This window comes from Mastigoproctus giganteus, chromosome 2, assembly GCF_048544385.1.
Source record: "Mastigoproctus giganteus isolate SK-2022 chromosome 2, ASM4854438v1, whole genome shotgun sequence".
Classification (NCBI taxonomy): Eukaryota; Metazoa; Arthropoda; class Arachnida; order Uropygi; family Thelyphonidae; genus Mastigoproctus; species Mastigoproctus giganteus.
This window is the reverse complement of record NC_143576.1, coordinates 252514333-252538291: the sequence shown is the minus strand read 5'-3', so window position 1 is coordinate 252538291 and position 23959 is coordinate 252514333. Positions and strand designations below refer to the sequence as shown.

The window sequence follows — 23959 nt, the reverse complement described above, 5'->3', positions numbered from 1 at the left end:
TTTTATTGCATTTATTATTAATTTAATAGTTTTAAGCATTTTTGCAAGTAGTTTCCATTTTGAGAATGCCTTAGCCTCTCCAATTAAAGAGACTAACATTAAACCATCAAAGCCTGTTCTTATGCTCACATTAGAGACAACATTATCCATGAGTCTACTTGAGTTGCTAATATCACTTTATACAAATAGCATCCCCAAAAAAGGCAAATCTGTTATTTGCCAAAATCTCAGGACATTGTCATGGAAGCTACAGTATACATTTGCTAATATCTATTAGCAAATGTACACTAATCTGAAAATAATATATTCGGTTTAAGTTTATTCAGTTTAAGTGAATGACCAAGCAGCATATATGGAAGAAAATTTTTTATATAAATAAATGACATTTTGATATACAAAAGGCAGTTATTCAAAAGAAAAGTCAGGTTAATGATTCCTCCTCACAAACTCTACTATAAACAAAAGTAGAATTGTTATTACAGAAAAAGTTTCCAATATGAAAACAATGCAGAGATGGATAGAATTCTCCACATTGAAATGCAACTCCTACAACATTTACTACCTTGCTACATTATTAATATTATTCCAGAAAAAAAGAAAATAAAGTACAGTGGAACTTCTCTATTACGAACTTCTCTATATTAAGAATTTTTTCACAAAACATTGCACCTTGAAACGAAATTACATGTAAAATTAACCCCATATAGCAAAGTGTTAGTCTCTCTATAACAAATTTTTAAAAAAATTAGTAATTAGTAAAAGCATTTGAAGATTTTCAAGCATTTACTGCTAAACAGCTGCTCAAATATACTGCCTCCTTCCTTTTGTCTATCCTTCCTTCCGAAATTGTGCATTAGCATCTGGAATTAAATAATCATCCTTTTAGTGAACATATGTGGCCATTGACACACATAGGAGGGTCTTTGTTTCATTTTTGTTACAGTTATTAAACCAAATGGGTTTTCTTAAAAAAAGTGGTCGTAAACGTTACAATAAATAGGGTAGATTTGTAAATTGATGTTGGCTCAGGGGAAAACTAAATTTGCTGCGGTAAATCTTCAGTGTGCTGTGGCAGCATTACATAGAATGCTACCATAGTCGGTTTTTAGTAACGCCTACTGAGTGACATTCACTTCTCACCTCAACTGTACCACGTGGCCTTCCTGTCAATCATTATATGATATGTCTGTTCTCATCTAACTGGACTCCCAGTAGATTGGTTTTCATGAATATATATTTTTTTTAATTTCATTCGTCATCAATCACATAGGCTATATGCTCTTGTATTTTTTTTCTGAAAAGTAACATCCACCATACATTAATCATAAATTTTCTGTCATGTATATATGAATGAAAGCAGAATAAAAGAAATTCACAAAGTCGTATATTTCTTTAAAGTGATTGATAGGAAAGGTCACGTGATACTGTTGAATTGGCAAGCGAACGTCATTGAGTAGGCGGAACTAACAATTCACTATATGGCCAGCGCAGCGAAGTTTGCAGTGTGTATATCAGCAAGAGCTGCAGTAGAGTAATTTTTAAAATTGCGGAAACAATTTTAAAAAGAAAGTGTTTAAGTATTCATGATAAAGCAAAGATTGTTACGATATTGACCAGGGTTTTAAGAAAAAAGATGTTGCGGAGAAATGTGGCACACCTGCAAGCAGTTTATCTACGATTTTAAAAAAATCGAGAATCAATTTTAAATGCAATTGAAGGAGGAGCAGACAAGAAGCGAATTAAGTTGTATATATTGAAGATGTTGATAAAGCTGTTCTAAAATGGGTGCAAATGATACGTGAAAAGAATATACCAATATAGAGTCCAATAATTAAACAAGCTCTGAAATTTGCACAGTCCCTTGGACATACAGAATTTAATTCTCAAGTACAAGAATTTAATTCAAGTCAATGCTAGATAAATTTAAGAAGCACCACAGAATTCTGGAAAAGGTTATTTGTGGAGAAAGCGTTAATGTAAGTGAAGATTGCAACAGTTGGAGGAACAATACCTTAAAGAAGATTGTGGAAGAATATGAGCATAAGGATGTTTTTAATGCTGACGAAATGGGTTTATTCTTTAAATGTTTACCGAATAGAACACTTGCTTTTAAGGATGATAAATGTTTTGGCAGAAAACAAAGCAAAGAAAGAATCACTGTGCTAGTTGGAGCAAATATGACAGGAAGTGAAAAATTAAGACTTTTAGTCATCGGAATATCAAAAAACCCAAGATATTTTAGAGCCACAAAATCTTTGGAAGTTGACTACACCTTTAATAAAAAAGCATGGATGACGAGTGATATTTTTGAAGAATGGATATTAAAACTAGACAAGCATATAACAAAAGAAAAATCATGTTGGTAACTGACAACTGTCCAGCACATCCTGCCAGTATTTCTGACAAACTTAAAAGTGCGGAGTTGTTGTTTTTACCACCAAACGTAACGTCAAAACTCCAGCCAATGGACCAGGGCATTATTAAAAATTTTAAATTTCATTATCGAAAGAGAATAATAATGAAGATTGTCAATGCATTTTCACAAAATAGAAACACTTGGAGGTTACAATTAACCTTAGAGATTGCATCTCTGAACTGGCAAAAGTTTGGACAAACAATGTCACCGAATACACTATTCAAAATTTGTTTTTCAAAAGCGGGATTTGCACTGAATATAGAAGCCAAACAACTGGACGAACAAGATCAACTGCCCCTTTCACAACCGAAAAACTTTTGGACATTAGAATCGTCTGGAAACATCGAAAATGAAATAACACTGGATAGTTATGTTTATGTAGATCAAGATCTGACTACAGCAGAGCATCCAAATGAAGATGAAATACTGCTGAACAGCATTAGACGCGACCATGATCATGAAGAAATTAACGATGACACTGAAGACGCATCAGAACAACCTGTAAAAAAAAGCCAACTCGCAAAGAAATGATTAACGCTTTTAAAATGGTTGGTATGGGTCTACAGTTTTGTGAAAATGTTCCTGATAATGTTTTTAATGCTCTGAACAAATGTGAGGTTTTCTTTGAGAATCAGCAATTTTTTAATTGTACTGTGCAAACAAAAATTAGATTTTTTTAATTTGTGATACTTACCGGCGATAATTGTGTAAATGTAATTTAAATAAGTATGTTTTTGAAATAAAATACATTAAAAATAAATGTAGATTCGTTTTCATTTTCTAATTAGATAACAATTTCTAATAAAAAAGATTCTCTGTATAACGAAATTTCTCTATAACGAATTTTTTCGCTAGATTTATCGAATGTTATAGGAAAGTTCAACTGTATATATAAAAAAACTTAATGTATATACACACAGGAAGAGGAGAATTGTAAAATATCTTAAATTTTTGATCAATCTGATAAATGGAATGTTTTAAAAGAATGCTAATTTCCTTTCAAAAAGTCATACTATAAAATTTGACAAAAATCAATATATGGATGAAGTCTTTAAGAAGGGAAATGAAAAATATTTTGAAATCACAGATATCAATTGAGAAAGTTAACAAACCATCGTGATCTCTATTCTTTTTTTTCTTTTTTTTGTTTGAAGGTAGTGCTTCATCTTCTGCAGAGACACACCCTTTTATTTTTGATATATCTGAAAAGACCAAAAAATTTACTATGCTCGGTTGTATTGGCTATATGAACATTTATTATGCTTGGTTGTAACTAATACAAAAAAATAAAAAATATTACAGGGATAAATCAATATTCAAAGCAGATAACACTAGTCATGACACTGAAAAACCAAGTTTATTCTACACTAAATAGCATAAAAAAAACTTCAACTACTCATGTTCCAAAGACAATCATATGATTTCTTTGTTAGAATGTTTTATACACACTGGAAAACAGGTATATACTGGTTTTTTTCAATTAGAAAGCAAAAGTTGCACTTATTTTTAGATTTAGGCCATTTGTTACTTGGACCTTGTTTTTCAAATTTCAGCCGAAATTTCTGAATCCTACGTTAAAATTAGAGTAAGTATTACTCCAATTTTAATGTATTTTCATATTAAAAATTTGCCTAATCAACTGCTTTTTTTTTTTTCCTCAATGGGAAAATTGTTCCCAGTCAATAAATATCAATCAGTTTACTTCTGAAATGAATGGAAGCCAATTTTATTCAAATAAAAAACAAAGCAGTTGTGTTTAATGTTCAGTACATGCATTTAACTTGTAAAACAGCTAGCTGTAGAGGACAATTTGTACTGCATCTCTTCATGATACAACTGCTTAATATTTATTCAAATAAAATCTATTTCACTCAGAAATACACCAATCCAAGCTTTTAGACTAAACCGAGTACAAGGAACAATTTTATAAGTGAGAAGAAAAGCAGTTGTTTGGGCAGCTTAATTTAGACATCATAAATCTATGTGGTGATACTTAATCCAATTTTAATTTCAAATTCAAAAATTAACCTAAAAAGGGCTAAACAATAAATAACTCAAACCTAAAAATAAGAGGTGCTTTTTAATTGAAAAAGCCTGTATAACTACACTCTTATAAAAAAAGTTTGCATGTATTCACTTAACTAAAGAAGTTGAACAAATTGTTTTAAGAAAAATTATCTTTCTGTCCACCAAAAAATGAGTCCATGTCACACACTGCATTGTTCACAATGCAATGATTATTCATAATCAGGTATATATCCTACATGAACTGGCTTCTCTTGATTTTCCTACCCCTTTCCAAGGGACTGTACAATTACTGGAATAAACTGCCTCTACAGGTGATTAAAGTGGCCAACTTAAAGAAATTCATAGGTCAGACAGATTGGAACTTATGTTGAGAATAAAATGATTGATTTTTTTTTTTTTTTTGTCTAGTGCAGCAAAAGCTTGCTCTACCTGGCTTGCCCCACTGGTTCCTTCTGGCTTAAGTGCATTTCAATTGTAAAGACTGTTAAAAGGTATCTGTTTGCTGGTACCTTGCAACAATCTTTACAATTGAAATTTTGTAAAAAAACAAACAGATTACATGCAGAGTAATTTAGAAACCGATGCAATAGAAGAGAGAAGTCCAAAAAATTTGGCTTGTTTAATATCAAAACACAGGAAAGAATATTAGCAGAAGTTCAGGTATTCATCACAAGGCATCTTTTCTTCACTCTAAATTAGCATTAACATTTGTAAACACATGATGCAAGAAAGCAAGCTTATATAGCATCAGCCAAAAAAAAAAAACCCCACCTTCTCATTTCACCCATCCACTCACTCCAAATGTTTGTCTAGTTCTGCCTTAAATCTATTTAAGCTATCAATTTCTACAACAGATGGAAGTTTGTTCCAACAATCAACCATCCGCTGGCTAAAGGCAAACTTCTGCACATCTATCCTACAACTGTCTTTCCTCAATTTGAATTTATGCTCTCTCATGCAATTATTCTGAGCAAGAGGAAGAATCCCATCAGCATTGAGCATGCTCAAATCATTGAAGGCTTTATACACCTCAATCAGATCACCTTGCAGGTACCTAAGTCTCCGGTCACTGTAATTTGCAAAACTTAAGCCTTTGTTTGAGAGCAACCTTTTGTTCCATTCACTAACCCTTCTCTGTACTTGTTCCAGCAGCTCTACATCCTTCTTAAAATGAGGCCTCCAAACCTGTAAACAGTACTCAAGGTGTGGCCTGACCATTGCCTTATACAAGGGAATAATCACCTCCTTATCCCTGACTAGAAAAATTCCTGTATATCATTGACAAGACACCATGAGCTACTCTTGCAGAACCATCTGCACTGCTCAGAAAACTTCATATCTACTTGCACAATTATCCCCAGGTCCTTTTCATCCTCTACCACTGTCAGTGTAGTACCACACAGTTGATACATTACTCTGGGGTTACTGCTTCCCATATGCAGTACTTTACATTTATCAATGTTAAACTTCATTTGTCACCTGTCAGCCCATCTGCTCAACTTTTTTAGATCCTGTTGCAGCAGCGTATTGTCATTAACAACCCTACCAATCTTCGTATCATCTGCAAACTTGAACATTAAGCCTGATATACCATCATCAATATTATTAATAAATACAGAAAACGACAATGGACCCAACACTGAACTCTGAGGGACTCCACTAATAACATTAGTCCACAAAGAGCAGTGTCCATTGATTACCACTCTGTCTTCTCCCACTCAACCATCCCTTTATCCATAGCAGCAATTTGCCTCCAATGCCACACTGCTCCAATTTGTGCAGCATGTGCAATAGTATCAAAAGCCTTTCTAAGATCCAAATATATGATATCAAAATTATTCTTTGCATCCAGTTCCTTTGTGACTACATCATAGTATCCAATCATATTGGTCAGATAAGACAGTGTATTAAGGGGAAGGAAGGCTTGTCAAACGTATGCTGTGCCAGAGCTATAACTGAAGTCTTGTCTATATGATCCTGTGGTGCTTCTTTAACCAGTGCCTCCATTAATTTTCCTGGAGCAGAAGTTAAACTAACAGGTCTGTAATTACCTGTGTTTCCCTTTGATCCTCCTTTGTTGGGGGGGGGGTTACATTTGCACATCTCCAGTCCATGGGTATCTCCCCTGAGTCCAAGGAAGCTCTCATAATTATGTTTAAGGGTTTGCTTACTTCCTTTGCTGCCTCCTTTAATATAACTGGATAGATCCCATCCACCCCAGATGCCTTTCTTATGTTTATCTTCAACAATTTCTCCTCCACTTTGCTCTCAGTTATTACAAAATCATCTAGCTCACTGCCAGAGTTTAATTCACCTGTGGCATTTGAAATGAAGCATAAAAGAGGACATGAAGGGGTAAAAAAAAATGAAGGAAAGGTAACTGTAAATAGGATGTATAGAAATTTGCTTTAATCAAAGAGTTATCTGCTTTTGAATAGACAACTACCTAGCTTTGTAGAACTGGAGAGCTTATATAGATTTAAGATAGAGTTGGATTCATATTTTGGAACAGCAGATACAAATGAAACTAAGGACTTTTTTTATATATACACTGTAGATGATGACATAAGCTTTGCTTTTTTTGCATTATCCTACCAGTCTGAATGTATTAAATATCTTGTATCTTTGCATGAATTATCTTAGGAACAGTTCCTTTCATTTAAAAAAAAAAAAACTATCAAATGTTAAATTTCACTAAATCTGTGTCACTTATAAATTTTCATGGTAAGACTCGTATGAGATAATGAGTGATGCCTTGCAATTCCATATGCACAAATATGCATAGGAAAGGTCACAGCTTGCTCTGCCCTCTTAACTCAGCTCTTAATATTTTAGGTCAATAACTTTCTAATAACCATCAAATGAAGTGCAAAATTTCTAGTATATGGAAATAAAAATTTCCAAAGATTAAAAAATGAAAACATATCTCACGGAGCAGATTTGGCATGCAAAAATATTTCCCTTTGGCTTACCATACCCTTGTTGTGGCAATACTTCAATTCAAAGAGTTTTGGCATTCTGTGCTGTTATATTTGTTGATACTAAATGCCAAATATTTGAGTCAAACTGCCAAATGCATAACTAACTTAAAGGAACCAGTTCAGACATTAGCTGTCACGGTCTTTAAACATCAAATTACAGATCATAACATTATCCATTTGTAGCCAGCTTACATTCAAATAAATAAAATAGTAAAAGTATGAAAATATTCACTGATAATACAAAAAAAAAGTAACTTAATTTTTCATATTCATACCAATTTCAGAAATTAATGATTCTCCATGATCTCTAGTTTTCCTTTTCTTTTTCTTCTTTGAAGGTGTTCTTTCTTCCTCTTCAGGAGAGAAAGGTTCTGCTTTCATTTCTGATATATTTGGGAAAACCAAGAAGAAATAAAATGGTTGTAAGCTGTTATCAACAAAACTATATATATAAAAAAAACTGAAACTTACTGAAAAAAAAAAGCAATGTTTTTTATATAATTTGTCTGAGCTTAATACAAAAACTTTTGCAGCCATACCAATTTGGGGAATTAATAATTCTTTATTATCCATATGTTTCTTTTTTGATGGGGATTCATCTTCCCCTGCATAAGAAACAGGCTCTGTTTTCATTAACTTTGTATCTGGAAAAGTAAGAACAAGGAAATTACTGCTCTTAAGTCATTACTAGTCTAAATTAAAATGGAGTTAAAAAAAAAAAAATATATATATATATATCTCTTTCCTAACAGTTTACATCTAAGCTTAAGACCTAAAACAGGCAATCTTGAGAATTGAAGATTGCCAGTTTTTGGACAATAAGTCTAACCAAGCAGGAATTGTCAAAATAAATGTTAAAATCAGAGTCAAGAATGCATTGGCGGCTCCAGTACCTACCATTTGTCACTTTCTCTACATAATTAAATTATTTTTTATTAATTTTATTATTTATATTTATTCTTTTATCCTCTTGGACTGTCTCATAACATTTGAAAATGATAAACTCAGGCACAAAGAGTTAAGAGAGAATAAATTAATAAATAGAAGCAGCAAAAATATCACAAGAAAGGTTTTTACCAACACCCCTGCATACAGAAATGTTTTTCTTTTTTTTTTTTTTTTTTTTTTTGTGAGAAATTGCATATAAATACAGTTATATTATCATACTTAAATTATCATACTTATATTATCTCAGACAGTTTTTAAATTCTGTACAGTGGGACCAACTGATGATGTTACCAACAGCAAATTCTAAGTGGGAGGCATTCAAGGAATTAATAGTGGAAGCTACTAAACATTTCATACCTATTAAGAAATATTGTTCAAGGTTTAGGCCTAAATGGTTGTCAAATGAACTAATGAGACTCGTGGCAGAGAAGAAAAATGCATGTGATGCATATAAATTATCAGGCAACACAGAAGCCTAAGATATATATAAGCTGGTCTGTAATCAAGTCACAAAGGAGGATAGGCAGGTGAAGGCAGATTCCGAGAAATCTTTGGCAAAGGATGCTAAGAAAAACAGCAAGGATTTTTTTACTTATATACACTAAAAGGAAGGGGATGAATCTGATTGGTCCACTTGATATTGATGGTTCGACTGTTGATGATCCTGCTCAGATAGCAAACAAACTGAATGAGTATTTTGCATCTACATTCACACATGAGGAGTTATTAAGGTTTGAAAATGCCACAAGGTTATCAAATTGTAACAGGGTGCTTAATGATTTTGTAATAACTGAGAACAAAGTGGAGGAGAAATTGTTGAAGTTAAACATACGAAAGGCACCTGGGATGGATGGGATCTATCAAGTTATATTAAAGAAGGCAGAAAAGGAAGTAAGCAAACCCTTAGCCATAATTATGAGAGTTTCCTCGGACACAGGGGAGGTCCCCACAGACTGGAGATGTGCAAATGTAACCCCCCCACAAAGGAGGATCAAAGGGTGACACGAGTAATTACAGACCAGTTAGTTTAACTTCTGTTCCGGGTAAAATAATGGAGTCACTGGTTAAAGATGCATTGCAGGATCATCTAGACAAGACTGCAGGGTGCCTCCATAGCCAGGTGGGCAGAAGCAGCAGTGCGTAGCACACACTTCTTGATTAGACCGGGGTTCGAGCCGGTGCCCACCAAATACAGAGGATGCGGAAAGGTCAGAGAATGACCACCGCATATCCCCGGAGCAATAATTCAGACACAGCATGGATTTGTTAAGGGAAAGGCTTGCCTAACAAATTTGATTGGTTATTATGATGTGGTTACAAAGGAACTGGATGCAAAAAATAATTTTGATATCATATACTTGGATTTCAGGAAAGCTTTGTTGCACATGGAAGACTACTGTACAAATTGGAGCAGAATGGTATTAAGGGTAAGTTGCTACAATGGATAAAAAGATGGTTGAGTGGGAGAAGACAGAAGGTGGTAATCAATGGGTGTTGCTCTTCTTGGACTAATGTTATTAGTTGAGTCCCACAGGGTTCGGTGTTGGGTCCACTGTTGTTTTGTATACCTATCAATGATACTGATGAAGGCATATCAGGCTTAGTATCGAAGTATGCAGATGATACAAAGGTTGGCAGGGTTGTTAATGACAGTAATGGCAGTGTGTTACTGCAAGAGGATCTAGAAAATTTGGATCTAGAGCTGAGAAGTGGCAACTGAAGTTTAACATTGAAAAATGCAAAGTACTGCATATGGGTAGAAGTAACCCCAGAGAAATGCACCAACTGTGTGGTACTACACTTAAGGAGGTAGAAAATGAAAAAGACCTGGGAGTAATTGTGCAGTCAGATATGAAGTTTTCTGAGCAATGCAGACAGGCTGCCATGGCAGGTCATGGGGTGTTGTCAATGATATACAGGAATTTTGTTAGGAGGCATGAAGGTCTGGAGGCCTCATTTTAGGAAGGATGTAGATTTGATTGAGCTTGTGTACAGAGAAGGGCAACAAGATTGGTGAGGGGAATGAAGGGATCCTCCTACCAGGAGAGGCTTAAATTCTGCAAATTGCAATAGCTGGAGACTAGGCACCTGCGAGGTGATCTGATTGAGGTGTATAAGGCCTTGAATAGGTTGAGCATGCTGAATTCTGATGGGATCCCTCCACTTGTTCAGATTACGAACCTAAGGGGGCATAAATTGAAATTGAGGAAGGACAGATGTAGAATAGATGTGCGGAAATTTGCCTTTAGCCAGCGGGTGGTTAATTGCTGGAACAAAACTTCCATCTGTCATTGTGGAAGTTGATGGGTTACATAAATTTAAGGAGAAACTGGACAAATATTTAGAGAGGATTGTTTTGTAATTTTTTTTTTTTTTTTTTTTGGCTGATGCTGCATAAGCTTATATGCTTGCTTTCTTGCATCACATGCCACTACTACTACTTCTCTCTCACTGTTCCCTAATATTTTTGACTAAAAGGGAAGATGGCTTTATTAACATATCTAACCTGTTTACTCACATATCTAACCTTTTGACTAAATCTTAAGTCGCAAGCTTTTATTTTCCTTTGAATATAAATCACTCTTGCTTTCTAAATTAAAGAAGGTCTTTGCTAGACCATTCTGTTTGTGTTGCACTGGAAATAAAATCCACAGAACAAAGATTGCTTGATGGTTAACAATTACAAAATTTTTTTAGGCATACAGATTTAATTAATACTTGTGAGCAGAAATTGTATGGCTTTAGAATTTTGGTAAACTATCAACTTAATTTGGCAGTCAGCACACTTACTGCAAGTCCATCAAACCATATAATTTACACACAACAGTTGGAAATCAACAGGCTGCCAAACAAAGCATAGCAGAGAGGTAAGCTGTAAACTGAGCATTTCAGTTGAATATTATTTAAATTAAATATAATTGTACTCAGAAAACCTATATGCCACTCAAAGTGCCAAATTAAAATGATTCAGTTTCAGATACAAGAGCAGGGGGGAGGGTCTGGCTTTTGGATGATGTAGTGTACTTTATTTTCCATAATTTTTTTATAGAAGCATACAAGATTGTGGAAATTCCTCTTGATCTTTAGTTTTCATTTTTTTTTGTTTTCTTTGAAAGTGTTGCTTCTTCCTTTTCAGGAGAGAGAGTGGCTCTGCTTTTATTTTTGATACATCTGGAGAAGAAAGCAAGAAAATTATGTGCAAGCAAATCACAACTAATGTAAATTAAAATCATGAGGGGTACGGAGAAATGTTAAAATCTATGCTTAATACAGTACCACCCAAAAAGCAATATATGGAGTTTCAGTTTTTGATAGCAAAGCTAACCAAGCAGGACTTGGCAAAATAGATGCTAAAATTGGTCAAGAACATGCCGGCACCTACACTTTCCAATTTATTTACATGATAAGCTTATTGTTTAAACTTTATTAGCTATATTATTTATATTTACTTTTTTATCTCCTTGGGCCACCGATTAATACACCTAATTCTGTTTTGGAACGAACTTTTTTACACGAATTCAAAATAAATATTTCATTCTCTTTTTACGCAAGTCATTTTGATTTAACACGACTTCTATGAATTTTTTTTGCCTAAATTCTAAAAAAAAAAAATTTTTTTTTTATTTGTGGCATATTAGTATAATTTTTTTTTTTTTTTACACGCACCAATAGATTGGATAACAGCTAGTGTGTGCGTTTTGAAACGCGTGCTTTTGTTTACCAATGTGTACATCTAGGTATCTATGAATCATCAACGTTTTTATTGAATTTGGCGCACATCTACGGTATTTGTGCATTGTATCTTCGGAAGATATTTAGTAGTAAGCTCTATTTCAAAGTGAAATTTGTGCACGTATAAATTTATTAATTTTGCCGATAGTCAATAAATTGTAAGTTTACAAATTTTTCATACTTTTTTTTATTAATTATAACTGAGATATTTTTCGGTAGCCCTTATATAATGTCGCCTATTACCAAAATGAAAAGGAAAGCGATTTCTTTTGAACTTAAAATTCAAATTTTAGATCGTCTTGCAACTGGACAAGGGGCCACGTCTGTAGGAAAGCATTTTGGTGTATGTGAAGCTACCATAAGAACTATTAAGAAAAATGAAGCTGCAATTAGGAAGTCAGTATGTTCTGGAACAAAAGTAAGTGTTAATTCATCATCATATACAAGAGATATTGTCAAGGAAAAAATGGAAAAGGCTCTGGTAATATGGATAGAAGATCAGTCACAAAAAAAAAGAGTACCAGTAGATGGAAATGCCATCAAGCAAACAGCACTAAGAATTTACAGACAGATTAAAGAAAAGGAGCCAAGCACTTCATCTCAGTTAAACAGAAAGTATGAATTTTCTGCAAGTACAGGTTTCTTAAAAGGAATGCTCTTCATAATATAAAAATTAAAGGTGAAACTGCATCTGCAGATGAATCGGCTGCTAAAGTATTCCCGCAGGAACTTGCAAAAATTATTGAAGATGGAGGATACACTCCTGATCAAGTGTGGAATGCAGATGAAACTGGTTTCTTCTGGAAACGAATGCCGAACAGAACGTATGTAGCCAAATTGCAGAAAACTGCTGGTGGTTTTAAGGTAGCTAACGATCGTGTGACCTTATTATTTTCCTCCAACGCTTCAGGAGATCGTATGTTGAAACCACTGCTGGTAAATCGAGCCCTAAACCCACATTCAATGAAAGGTGTAGATATCAATAAACTGCCTGTTCACGGGATGGTAAACAAGAAGGCCTGGGTGACCACTGCTATCTTTACAGAATGGTTCAACAAATGTTTCGTCCCAGAAGTCAGATGAATTTGAAAGGTCTCAAATTTAAAGTTCTTCTGATTCTTGACAATGCATCCGGCCATCCTGTCTTGGAACACCCAAACGTACAAATTTTATTTCTGCCACCTAATACTACATCTTTGATACAACCGCTAGACCAAGGTATAATTGCGACAATTAAAACATACTACGTAAAACGAACATTCCAACACGTTTTGGACAAACTGAATGATGAAACACTAACAGTCATTGATGTGTGGAAGAAATTCTCAATTATGGATTGTATCAATCAAGTTGGATTAGCGTTAACTGAATTAAAACCAGCAACTTTAAATGCGTGTTGGAAAGCGGTTTGGCCACAATGTGTAAAAAGCAAAGATCCCATCATCGCTAATATGACTGAATTTCCCAACATCATTACAATGGCACACAAAATTGGTGGAGAAGGATTCGATGAATTGTTAACCGACAAAGCCCTAAGTGAAGATGAAATATCAGAGCTTGTCCTTGGGACTCCTTATCCCACAGAACGTAGTGATAATGAAGAAAATGATCCTGTTCTAAATGCAGATTTAATAAAAGGTCTGGAACTGGCCAGAAAATTAGGTAATCATTTTGTCAAACATGACCCTAATGAGGAACGCACTGGGAAGTTTCAACGTGAACTGAAGTTGTTGACAGCCTCTTACAGAGAATTATATAACGGCCTAACCAAAACACAACGATTAATAACTGAATTCGTTCGTAAAACCGGTGAAACATCAGCACGAGAGGAGACTCGTGCTGATTTTGCTGAAGAGATCACAGAAAGAATTTCATTAATAGAGGAAGAAGACGATGTCCACAACATTTCTAGTGATATTCCAGTCATACGCAAACGTATGCGCCGTTTATTATCAGAAAGTGAAAATGAATAAAATCTTATGTGTAAAACAGATTTTTTTTGTTCATGAAGAATTTTCTTCATTTCATATGCATACAAATTTACTTTAATACATTTTCATTACATATTATTACATGTGTATTTTGTTGAAATAAAATAATAAGCTTAAAACGAATATTTTTATGTGTTTTTTTTAAATTATTTTTACTGATTTTTTAGATCCGGAACCAATCTTCTTTTCTTCCATAAATACAATGTCTTTTTTTACACGAATTTTTTTACACGTATTTTTTAGGAACGTATCTATCGTGTAAAAACAGAATTAGGTGTATTTGAAAACAAAAAAAAAACTCATGATCAATGAAAAAAATTATTTAAATTGAAGTTAAATAATATTCATTCCAAATACTCAGTTGGTGATTTAATTTACTTCAGAACAATGAAAATATTTTTTTTCATTGATTTTTAATTTTTTTACATAGTTTTTGTTTTTTGTAAATACAGAGGTGCTTAAAAAAACTGCATCACTTGCAAAATCCACAGAATTTGTGAAATTTGGCAATATATATAGTTTTGTAATAGCATTACCCTATAGCATCATCTATCTCTAGCAAGCTCTCTTAGATGATGTCAAGTGCCTTACATGATTGCATCATTGCTCATAGAATGTGGCAGTATAAATGCATTTATACTGCCGCATTCTATGAGCCCAGTATTCTGTGCTATTGCAATGGCTAAGTTTTCACAATTAAAGCCACATGGGAAAAGTGTTGCTGCTGCACTGAGTGCAGAGGCACATTCTACACATGAAAAAAAAGGATTCAAATGTAATCAGTCAACAATGGCACATCCACAAATATCTTCTACAGTGCAGGAGAGATTTCTGGTCCTTCAGTGTGTTGAAAACAGAAGATCCTCATTGACAGATCTCAAAACAGCATGGGAGGAGAAGGATACAGGAGTAAAAGAAAGTACTGCTACAGTATGTAGACACCTTTTCTCATCAGTATTAGTAGCATGTCACCCAAGAAAAAAAGCCACTTTTGATGCAAAAAATGAAAGCTCTGTATTGAAAGTGGGAAAAAGAGCATGCTTTGCCTGAGGATCAATGGAAATTGTGTTATTTTCTCTGATAAATCAAAATTCAACTTGCATGGTTCAGATGGCCAACAGACTGTTAGACAAAGAAGAGAAGAATTTCATCCTGACAGTATCATCTAAATGGTGAAACATTCTGCACCTCAAATGACATGGAGTCATATTTCACATAGTGGAAGGGGCAGTCTTGAATTTGTGAAGGGTACGTGAATGCTGAGGTATACAAGGGCATTCTTGAGACAAAATTACTTCCCACAATTAAAAATCACTATGGGGATATTGCCAATTGCATTTTTCAGGACAACTCTGCTCCATGTTATACAGCCAACACCATAAGTACGAAATAAAATTAGCAAAAGTTTTAAATTTATGAAACGTCATACTCTTACTTAAATAAATGTAATTTATTTTGATGTCTTCACTGTCCACAGGTGCAAAAATGGTTGAAAGATAAACCAATTTGCACAATTTAAACAGTTCAGAATTTGAACAATTCAGACCTCAATCCAATTGAAAATTGTTGAAACAAAATGGGTGTTTCAGTAATGCAAAGAAACCAAAAAACACTTAAGAGCTGCAGGAGACATTAGTGTTTGGTACCATGAGATTTCTCATGAATACATACAGAACGTTATCCAATTGATGCCACAATGACGTGCAGTAGTCATCAAAGCAAGGAGTGGACCAACGAAACTAAAAAAAAAAAAAAAAAAAAAAAAAAAAAAACCACTTTCATAGAATTTTTATTATATGAACCATAAGTAATGCTGTTATTTTGGAGAAATGTACTTATTTCATTGTATATTTACCAAAAAGGCAGTAAAGTAAATTTTTCTGCAGTTAATAGTTTCATATCTGTATTGTTATTACTTATTTACATTCAGCTATTTCTTAGTAAATTGATAAGAGGAGTTTACCTCAATATAGTACGTGGAACACTTCCGTATGATACCCTCCAGAAATTAAAACGGAAAAAACGAAAAATCGACAACTTACCGGTACATTAAAGTAAAATATAAATAATTAAAGTGAAATATAAATAATTAAATAATCAATTTAACACAATTCAAAATCAATTCAAAACATTTATTTATTTATATTTATTATTTATATTTCACTTTAATTATTATATTTTACTTTAATGTACCGGTAAGTTGTCGATTTTTTCGTTTTTTCCGTTTTAATTTCTGGAGGGTATCATACGGAAGTGTTCCACGTACTATATTGAGGTAAACTCCTCTTATCAATTTACTAATATTATTACCAACGTAGAACATATTGAGTAATACAGCTCTGATTCATACTATCTAATTAATTTTCATACTCTTATTGACTATTTCATTCACTTCCTGTCTCTCCAGTAGTATACAATCGATACACACAATTATGGGAGATTTTTTGAATGGCTTGGTACAAAATTACATTAAATCTACACTAAGGTACTCGGCCCAAAGTTACCATATTTCTTTCCTAAAATATTGCCTTCAAAACAACATCGTTCCGAAGTTTGCCAGGGTGAATTTAAATCAAAAAATTTCAGGCATAAAACAACTATCACTGGCGACATCACGTAATATTGTTAAGCTTGCCTTAAAATCTCGATATTCGGATAAACAAAAATACCTTTCCCAGGTTAGGAAGCTTCGCGATAAATTAAAAAATTATCTACATCCGAACGATTGGTCTGTATTGAAGACCTCCATAGATTTGCGACGGGAAGCACAAGCCTCAGAAATAAAAAACAGACACGTTAATAAGTTGCAAACATTATCGAATAGTTCAAGACACGTTCATACGAATTCTAACACATTGTCGCGAGCCTGCGACCAAGTTCACACGAGTTGGGTGACATCCCCCCCACAGACACATAACGCACTACCACAGAATATGTCGGCTAGTTCACGAATACCCCCTCACCCAGTATCCAACGAACCGACATATCAACAGGTTACAAATCTTTCCTCGTGTACACTATCGCAGGACCAGATTTCACTTTTATCCAAAGGATTAAATTATAATTTACCACCTCGAAAGCTGCCAAAAAAACAATGCGTAATTGATTTTGAATTTGGACTTCGTAGTGTTCCACAAAAAGATGTATTTATTCAACAAGTTAACCAAGTAGTGAATAACATAAAAGAAACACGACTTCCTAAATTGAATACACATGACAGTTCAGCTTTACGAGAACTTCGAGAAAATAAGGACATTATTATACAGAGGGCAGATAAAGGAGATACAGTGGTAATACTAGATAAACATGATTATATTAATAAGTTAGATTCAGTTGTATCTGATAGCTCCACTTATTGTGAAGTGGACCCGACACTGTTTACCAATTTGGTAAATCAATACAATAAAACGTTAACCACATATCGTAAAAACGACTACATTACTATGGTTCAGTTGAAGGAATTGAAGTCCAGAACATACAATATTCCTGCACTTTTTGGTCAGGTAAAATTACACAAGCCTGGATTTCCGATTCGACCTATTGTTTCCTACAGGAACTCGGCATTTTCAGCCTTAGCCACACATGTATATAACATTATAAAACCTTTTAGACAGGTTATACAATTTGGGATTAAGAATTACGATACATTATTTAATAATCTTAAAGACTGTAAACTCGGCGACAATGACAATTTATTCTCATTAGATGTTACATCATTATATACGAATGTAAACGTTGAATACACATTAGATATTATTTGGGATATGTTAAATAAAAACTCGACACCGATTAATTATACGAAGCTGCCTATAAAGGAGATTTTTCACTTAATTAAACTATTAGTTGAGGCTAACTACATCACCTTTCGAGACAAGGTGTACAAACAAATTTTTGGATTACCAATGGGTTTGAGCCTGAGTGGCTTAATGTCAGAGATCTATCTCTCAACGATTGAGCAGATACATTTGACACCTTTTCGTCCCCGTATCACATACTATGGGAGGTATTTAGACGATGTTCTAGTTATTACCGATAGTAGTACTATCCAAGATATTTTACATTCGTTTAACAATATTCATTCTAGACTCAAATTTACATTGGAAAGGGAAGATACGGATACTAAGTCATTAAACTTTCTAAATTTCACGCTTACCCGGGACTCGAACAAAATACAATTTAGCATCTATCGAAAACCCACAAACACCGGTATGCTTCTACATTATAATAGCTACCACCCGTTCACCTACAAAAGATCGATTATCTTTAATCAATTTCTAAATGCCTATAAATATTCAACGACGGATTCTGCTTTAGACTCAGAAATACAAATATTAACTAGCAGATTTTTGAACAGGGGTTATCCCATTAACACAATAAATCGAATTAGGGTACAAGCTAAGGATAGGATACAAAATACTGCACCAATCAACAATAGTAATATCAAAAAATTCTTTATTTCTGTCCCATATGTTGAACAGTGGCACAAACAGCTTAACAGATTCTTTAAAGATACCGAATTTAAAATTATAGCTAGGCCTATACGGAAGTTACACACTATACTGAACAATCGCTCGGTTCTTTCGGCGTTCGCAACACAAATTAATGATCTAGTATACAACATTTCTTGCGGTGATTGCGACTCGTCTTATCAGGGTTCCACGCGGTTTTCTCTTAATATCCGTGTAAATCAACACGAAGCCTCTGTTCGTGCTTCTCGTTCAGCAGCGTCAGAATTAGCCTTTCATGCCATTAACGAAAAACATACTTTTTTATTTAACGAGGCCAAAATACTTAACGTTCAACGTAATTATACGCGACTATTAATTGCAGAAACCGTTGAAATTAAATTACATGAGAATTCTGTTAATGTTCGGCGGCCATATTTGATCTCCGATGCGTGGACCTTTACGCGCATGCGCGAAGACACATAATCACTATTTAAGTTGCAGGTTTAGCCTGATTCGATAATTTTCATTCCTGTGATCACGACAGTCGGTCGAAAAGCATTGTCAGCTTCAGGAAGGAAAATCGTTTTGAATATTTTCGTTAGATTCTTTTAATTGCGTTAATTTGAATTTTAATTGTTTTGAATTGATTTTGAATTGTGTTAAATTGATTATTTATTTATTTATATTTCACTTTAATTATTTATATTTTACTTTAATGTACCGGTAAGTTGTCGATTTTTTCGTTTTTTCCGTTTTAATTTCTGGAGGGTATCATACGGAAGTGTTCCACGTACTATATTGAGGTAAACTCCTCTTATCAATTTACTAATATTATTACCAACGTAGAACATATTGAGTAATACAGCTCTGATTCATACTATCTAATTCAGCTATTTCTAAAAGATTAGCTGCCAGTATAAGGATAAACAACCTAAAAAATGAGGTGGCGCAACTTTTTTGAGCACTACTGTAATAAAAAAAATAAGTGTGTTTTTTTGAATGTACTGTACTTAATTTTTCAATTTTTTACAGGTGCATACCAGGTTCTGTGGCTAATAATTCCTCTTGATGTTTAGATTTATTTTTCTTAGTTTTCTTCAAAGATGGTACTGGTGCTTCCTTTTCAGGAGAGACTGGCTCTGTTTTTAATTTTGATAAATCTGAAGACACCAAAACAAGAAAATTTACGGTATGTCAAATCATTACTAATATAAACTAAAATATATAAATTTTAAAAAATTTTATTTTTTTTTTTCATTTAAAAAGTTAAAATGTACTGTAAAAAAAAAAACAAAAAAAACCAAATATCTGTTTTTTTTTTTTAATGTACCATACTTAATTTTTCGAATTTTATAGGTGCATACCAGGTTCTGGAGCTAATAATTCCTCTTGATTTTTAGTTTTCTTTGTTTCCTTCAAAGTTGGTAGTGGTGCGTCTTCCTCTTCAGGAGCGACTGGCTCTGTTTTTAATTTTGATAAATCTGGAGATGTCAAAACAAGAAAATTTACTATATATCAAATCATTACTAACATAAATCAAAATGAGAAAAACAAAAGAAATATCTTTATTTACAGTTTAAAAATAAAACTTAATACAGCACAATCCAAAAAAAAAAAGTAACCTTGGGATCTGGATATGGCTAGTTTTTTTGATTTCTCGTTTTCGAGAATTAAATCTATAAAAGCAGGAAATATCAAAATAAATATTAAAATCAGAGTGAAGAATATGTTGGCAGCTCAACCACCTATTTATTCTTCTCTACAAGATTATCTTATTTTTTATTAAGTTTATTATATATATATATTTATTCTATCCCCATCACATGTTTGTTAATATTTGAAAATAAAAAACTCACATAATGAAGTAATGAAACCACTGACCAGTAAAATTGCTTTGGTAATGTTACTTTAAAAAAAAAATAATAATAAAAATAACAATAGGAAAAAATAAACAATATTAGTAGTGGTAAGTGATGACAGTATTACAGGATGGTACTAATATATTTTCTTATTAAAATAGAAGAGTATCAGTAGGGTTAAATGATGCAACTAAGTGTTCACTTCATCCATCCCCTCTAATAATTTGTTTAATTCTTCCTTAAATTTATATAACCTACCCACTTCCACAAAACCAGATGGAAATTTGTTCCAATAATCAGTTACTCTCTGGCTGAAAGAAAATTTTCACACATCAATCCTGCAATCTTACTTTTTCAGTTTAAATTTATATCCCTTTGTGTTAGCATTAGTGGAGGCACATGATGCAAGAAAGCAAGCTTATGCAGCATCAGCCAAAAAAAAAAAAAAAAAAAGTCTTCCCATTTAGGCTATCAACTTCCACAACAAAGGATGGAAGTCTGAAAGTGTTGTTCAAGGAAGAGCAAGACTGACATTAGCATTTAGATTAATCAATGCATTTAAACTTTTAAATACTTCAATCAGGATTCTCACAGCAGTTTGCAGAACCAAAGTCTTTCTTGACACAAGTACCCTCTTTTGTACCCTGATTAATTTTCTTACTCTTCTCTGCACCTTTTTCAATAGTTCCACATCCTTCTTAAAATGAGGCATCCAGATATGTATGTAGTTACCAAGATGTGGCCTAACCATTGCTTTACATATGCTATAATCACTTCCTTCTACCTGCTTGAAAAATTCCTATACATCATTAGCAGAACCCGATGAGGTGCACTAGTAGCCTGTCTTCACATCTCAGAACTTTGTGTTGGCCTGTACAATTATCCCAGGTCTCTTTCTTTGTCCACCACTTGTGTTGTGGTACCACCCAACTGGTATGTTAATCTGCAATTACTACTGCCCATATGCAGTACTTTGCATTTATTAATGTTAAACCTCAATTGCTAATTCTTAGTCTGTCTGCTTAATTTTTCTGTCTTGTTGCAGTAGCATGTCCTGATTTCTGTCATTATAACTATCCTCAGTCTCTTCCACTCAACCATCCCTTTATCTATAGCAGTAACTTGCCATTAATGCCACCGTTTCAGCAGTTTTTCAGGTGGAAAAGTGCCAAAAGCTTTAATGAAATCTATTATATTAAAATTATATTTTGCTTCCAATTCCTTCATCACAGTGGCTAATCAGATTTCTTAGACAAGGTCTCCCCTTAATAAATCCATGTTGTGATTTGAATATAACTGTATTTCTATCAGGATAATCCTGCAATACTTCATTAACCACTGGCTCCATTATTTTCTCTGGAACAGGAATCAAGTTGTGTAATTATTAGTGACATGCATAACAGAATGATCAGTAATCAAGAGATTTAAATAATTGAATTATCAGTAGTTCAGATTTTGGTAACATCTTGGTTAGTAACAATTTTTCTCTAGTAAGGGCATTCCAAATGATTGTTAATATCTGTTACTCTTCTTTGAGATATTTTTACAAATGACTTTATTCAATCAAAGTCAAATTATCTTTTAATCAAGTAAAATTTATTTACTGTTTGTATATCAGATATAACATTATTAATGAAATACATCAATATACATATATAACACTGGTGAACAACATTAGTTTTCTTACATTGCTTGATGTACCTGAATTTTTTTTTTTTTTTTTTTTTTTTAGCCACATTTGCTAATGCATAAATCTGACTTCATATCCACCAAACCGACTGTCTGTCCAGATGTAGCTATGACTCGCAATAAACAGATTTTGATGACATTTTATATTTGGATCTTTTATAAATATCTGTCAAGTCATCCTAAACTAAAATTGAACCAACAAAAAAAATCAACAATGTTTTTTCTTCATAAAATTTCGAATCTCTCTCTCTCTTTCTCTTCCCCTCCCTCCCTCTCCATGAAAGGAAGTTTCTGATGTCTGATTGTTACCTGATAACTTGACATTTTCTTGATTAAGAAAATGTCAGAAAATATTTAAAATATTGTTATAAAACTATTTCCTCTTTCCCCCAAGTCCCCTTCCCATGAAAAAAAGTAATTACACAGATTATAACTATTTCTCATGTGAATATCACTTGATATGGTTTTGATAAGTGCTTTGAGTATAATAAAGAACTAACTTCCAAGGGGCAGGTTATTAGATAATCTAATATGGCTGAAATGCAATGCATACATTGCCTAAGTCCTTTTTTTCCCCCTTTTTTTTTTAAAGTGCATTTACATATGTATAAATGCATCTAATATCTCTGCTATACTTGTCCATCTGAATGTAGGAAGTAGGCTACAGTGGACAGATTTGATGAAATTTTTGCTACAAATTCAGTAAAATTAAAAACTTTTCACTTCAAATTTCAATTAAAATCAGACCAATAGAAAGTTTTTTTTTTTTCCCTTCATAAACTTGAGTTCTTTACACATAAATCAATGCATGTATTGATTTATGTGTAAAGTATTAGTAGTGTCAAATGACGTATTAGTAGTGTCAAATGATGCAAGAAACAAGAAAGCAACTTATACATCAACAAAAAAAAAAAAAAAAAAACTTCCCAGATCATATGCCAAACCCCACTAATAATTTATTTCAAACCACTTCCATAGCAGCAGATGGAAGCTTACTCTAACAATCAACTACTTGCAAGCTGAAAGCGAATTTCTGCACATCTACCGACAAACATATTTCTTCAGTTTAAATTTATATCCTCATGTGTTGTCTGAGCAAAAGGGTATGCCATCAGCATTCAGCTGAGACATTTGGGCATGACTCTATAAGGAAGAGTCTGATACATGGTTTCAGACTATGTACTCAGTACCATGCATGGAATGAAGGCTGAGATGATAGAACATATTTCTTAATTACATTTGAATTTCTGTATATACGTGTGAAAAAGGTTGTTCTAAAGAATAAAAACTCTAAACAAGGAAGAAAAGTTAGTTTGCATGTTTCAGTTGAAAAGTGAGTAGATGTCAACTGGTTAAGGCATGTTAGACTAATTTTGCACAGAGAATGGAATTATAGATCCTAATTCAAGTATTGTTGTTGTGTTTTAGGCACATCAGCAACTCAGACAATATTGTGCCACTATGTATTATCTCTCTCTCTCTCTCTCTCTCTCTCTCTCTCTCTCTCTCTCTCTCTCTCTCTCTGTGTGTGTGTGTCCAAATTAGCATGTTGTGAGGACTGAACATGCTAAGTGGGTTTAGTGCAGTGAGTATTTCCTGGCTTGTTACTGGCAGAACTTTTATATTATTTTATTTAAAAACAATACAAACAGAACTGTGAAACCAATAACTGTATGTTTAACATTAGTAAATTAATAAGAGGAGTTTACCTCAATATAGTACGTAGAACACTTCCGTATGATACAATCCAGAAATTAAAACGGAAAAAACGAAAAAAATCAACAACTTACCGGTACATTAAAGTAAAATATAAATAATTAAATAATCAATTTAACACAATTCAAAATCAATTTAAAACAATTAAAAT

General features: G+C 33.3%; 1 protein-coding gene across 4 annotated transcripts in view; it reads right to left on the bottom strand.

Moving 5' to 3' along the window:
* Positions 1-23959, bottom strand: part of LOC150090382 (uncharacterized) — a 201624-nt gene that overhangs the window by 21164 nt on the left and 156501 nt on the right. For 3 of the 4 annotated variants that reach the window (XM_090369095.1, XM_090369092.1, XM_090369091.1), the window contains 5 exons: positions 19909-20025; positions 19585-19704; positions 7965-8069; positions 7701-7808; positions 3529-3618 (listed from right to left, as the gene is read on the bottom strand). In XM_090369095.1, coding sequence (XP_090225221.1) covers positions 3529-3618; positions 7701-7808; positions 7965-8069; positions 19585-19704; positions 19909-20025 — 540 coding nt within the window. The remainder of the gene's footprint in view (positions 1-3528; positions 3619-7700; positions 7809-7964; positions 8070-19584; positions 19705-19908; positions 20026-23959) is intronic. The other variant, XM_090369093.1, reaches the window with a different exon arrangement.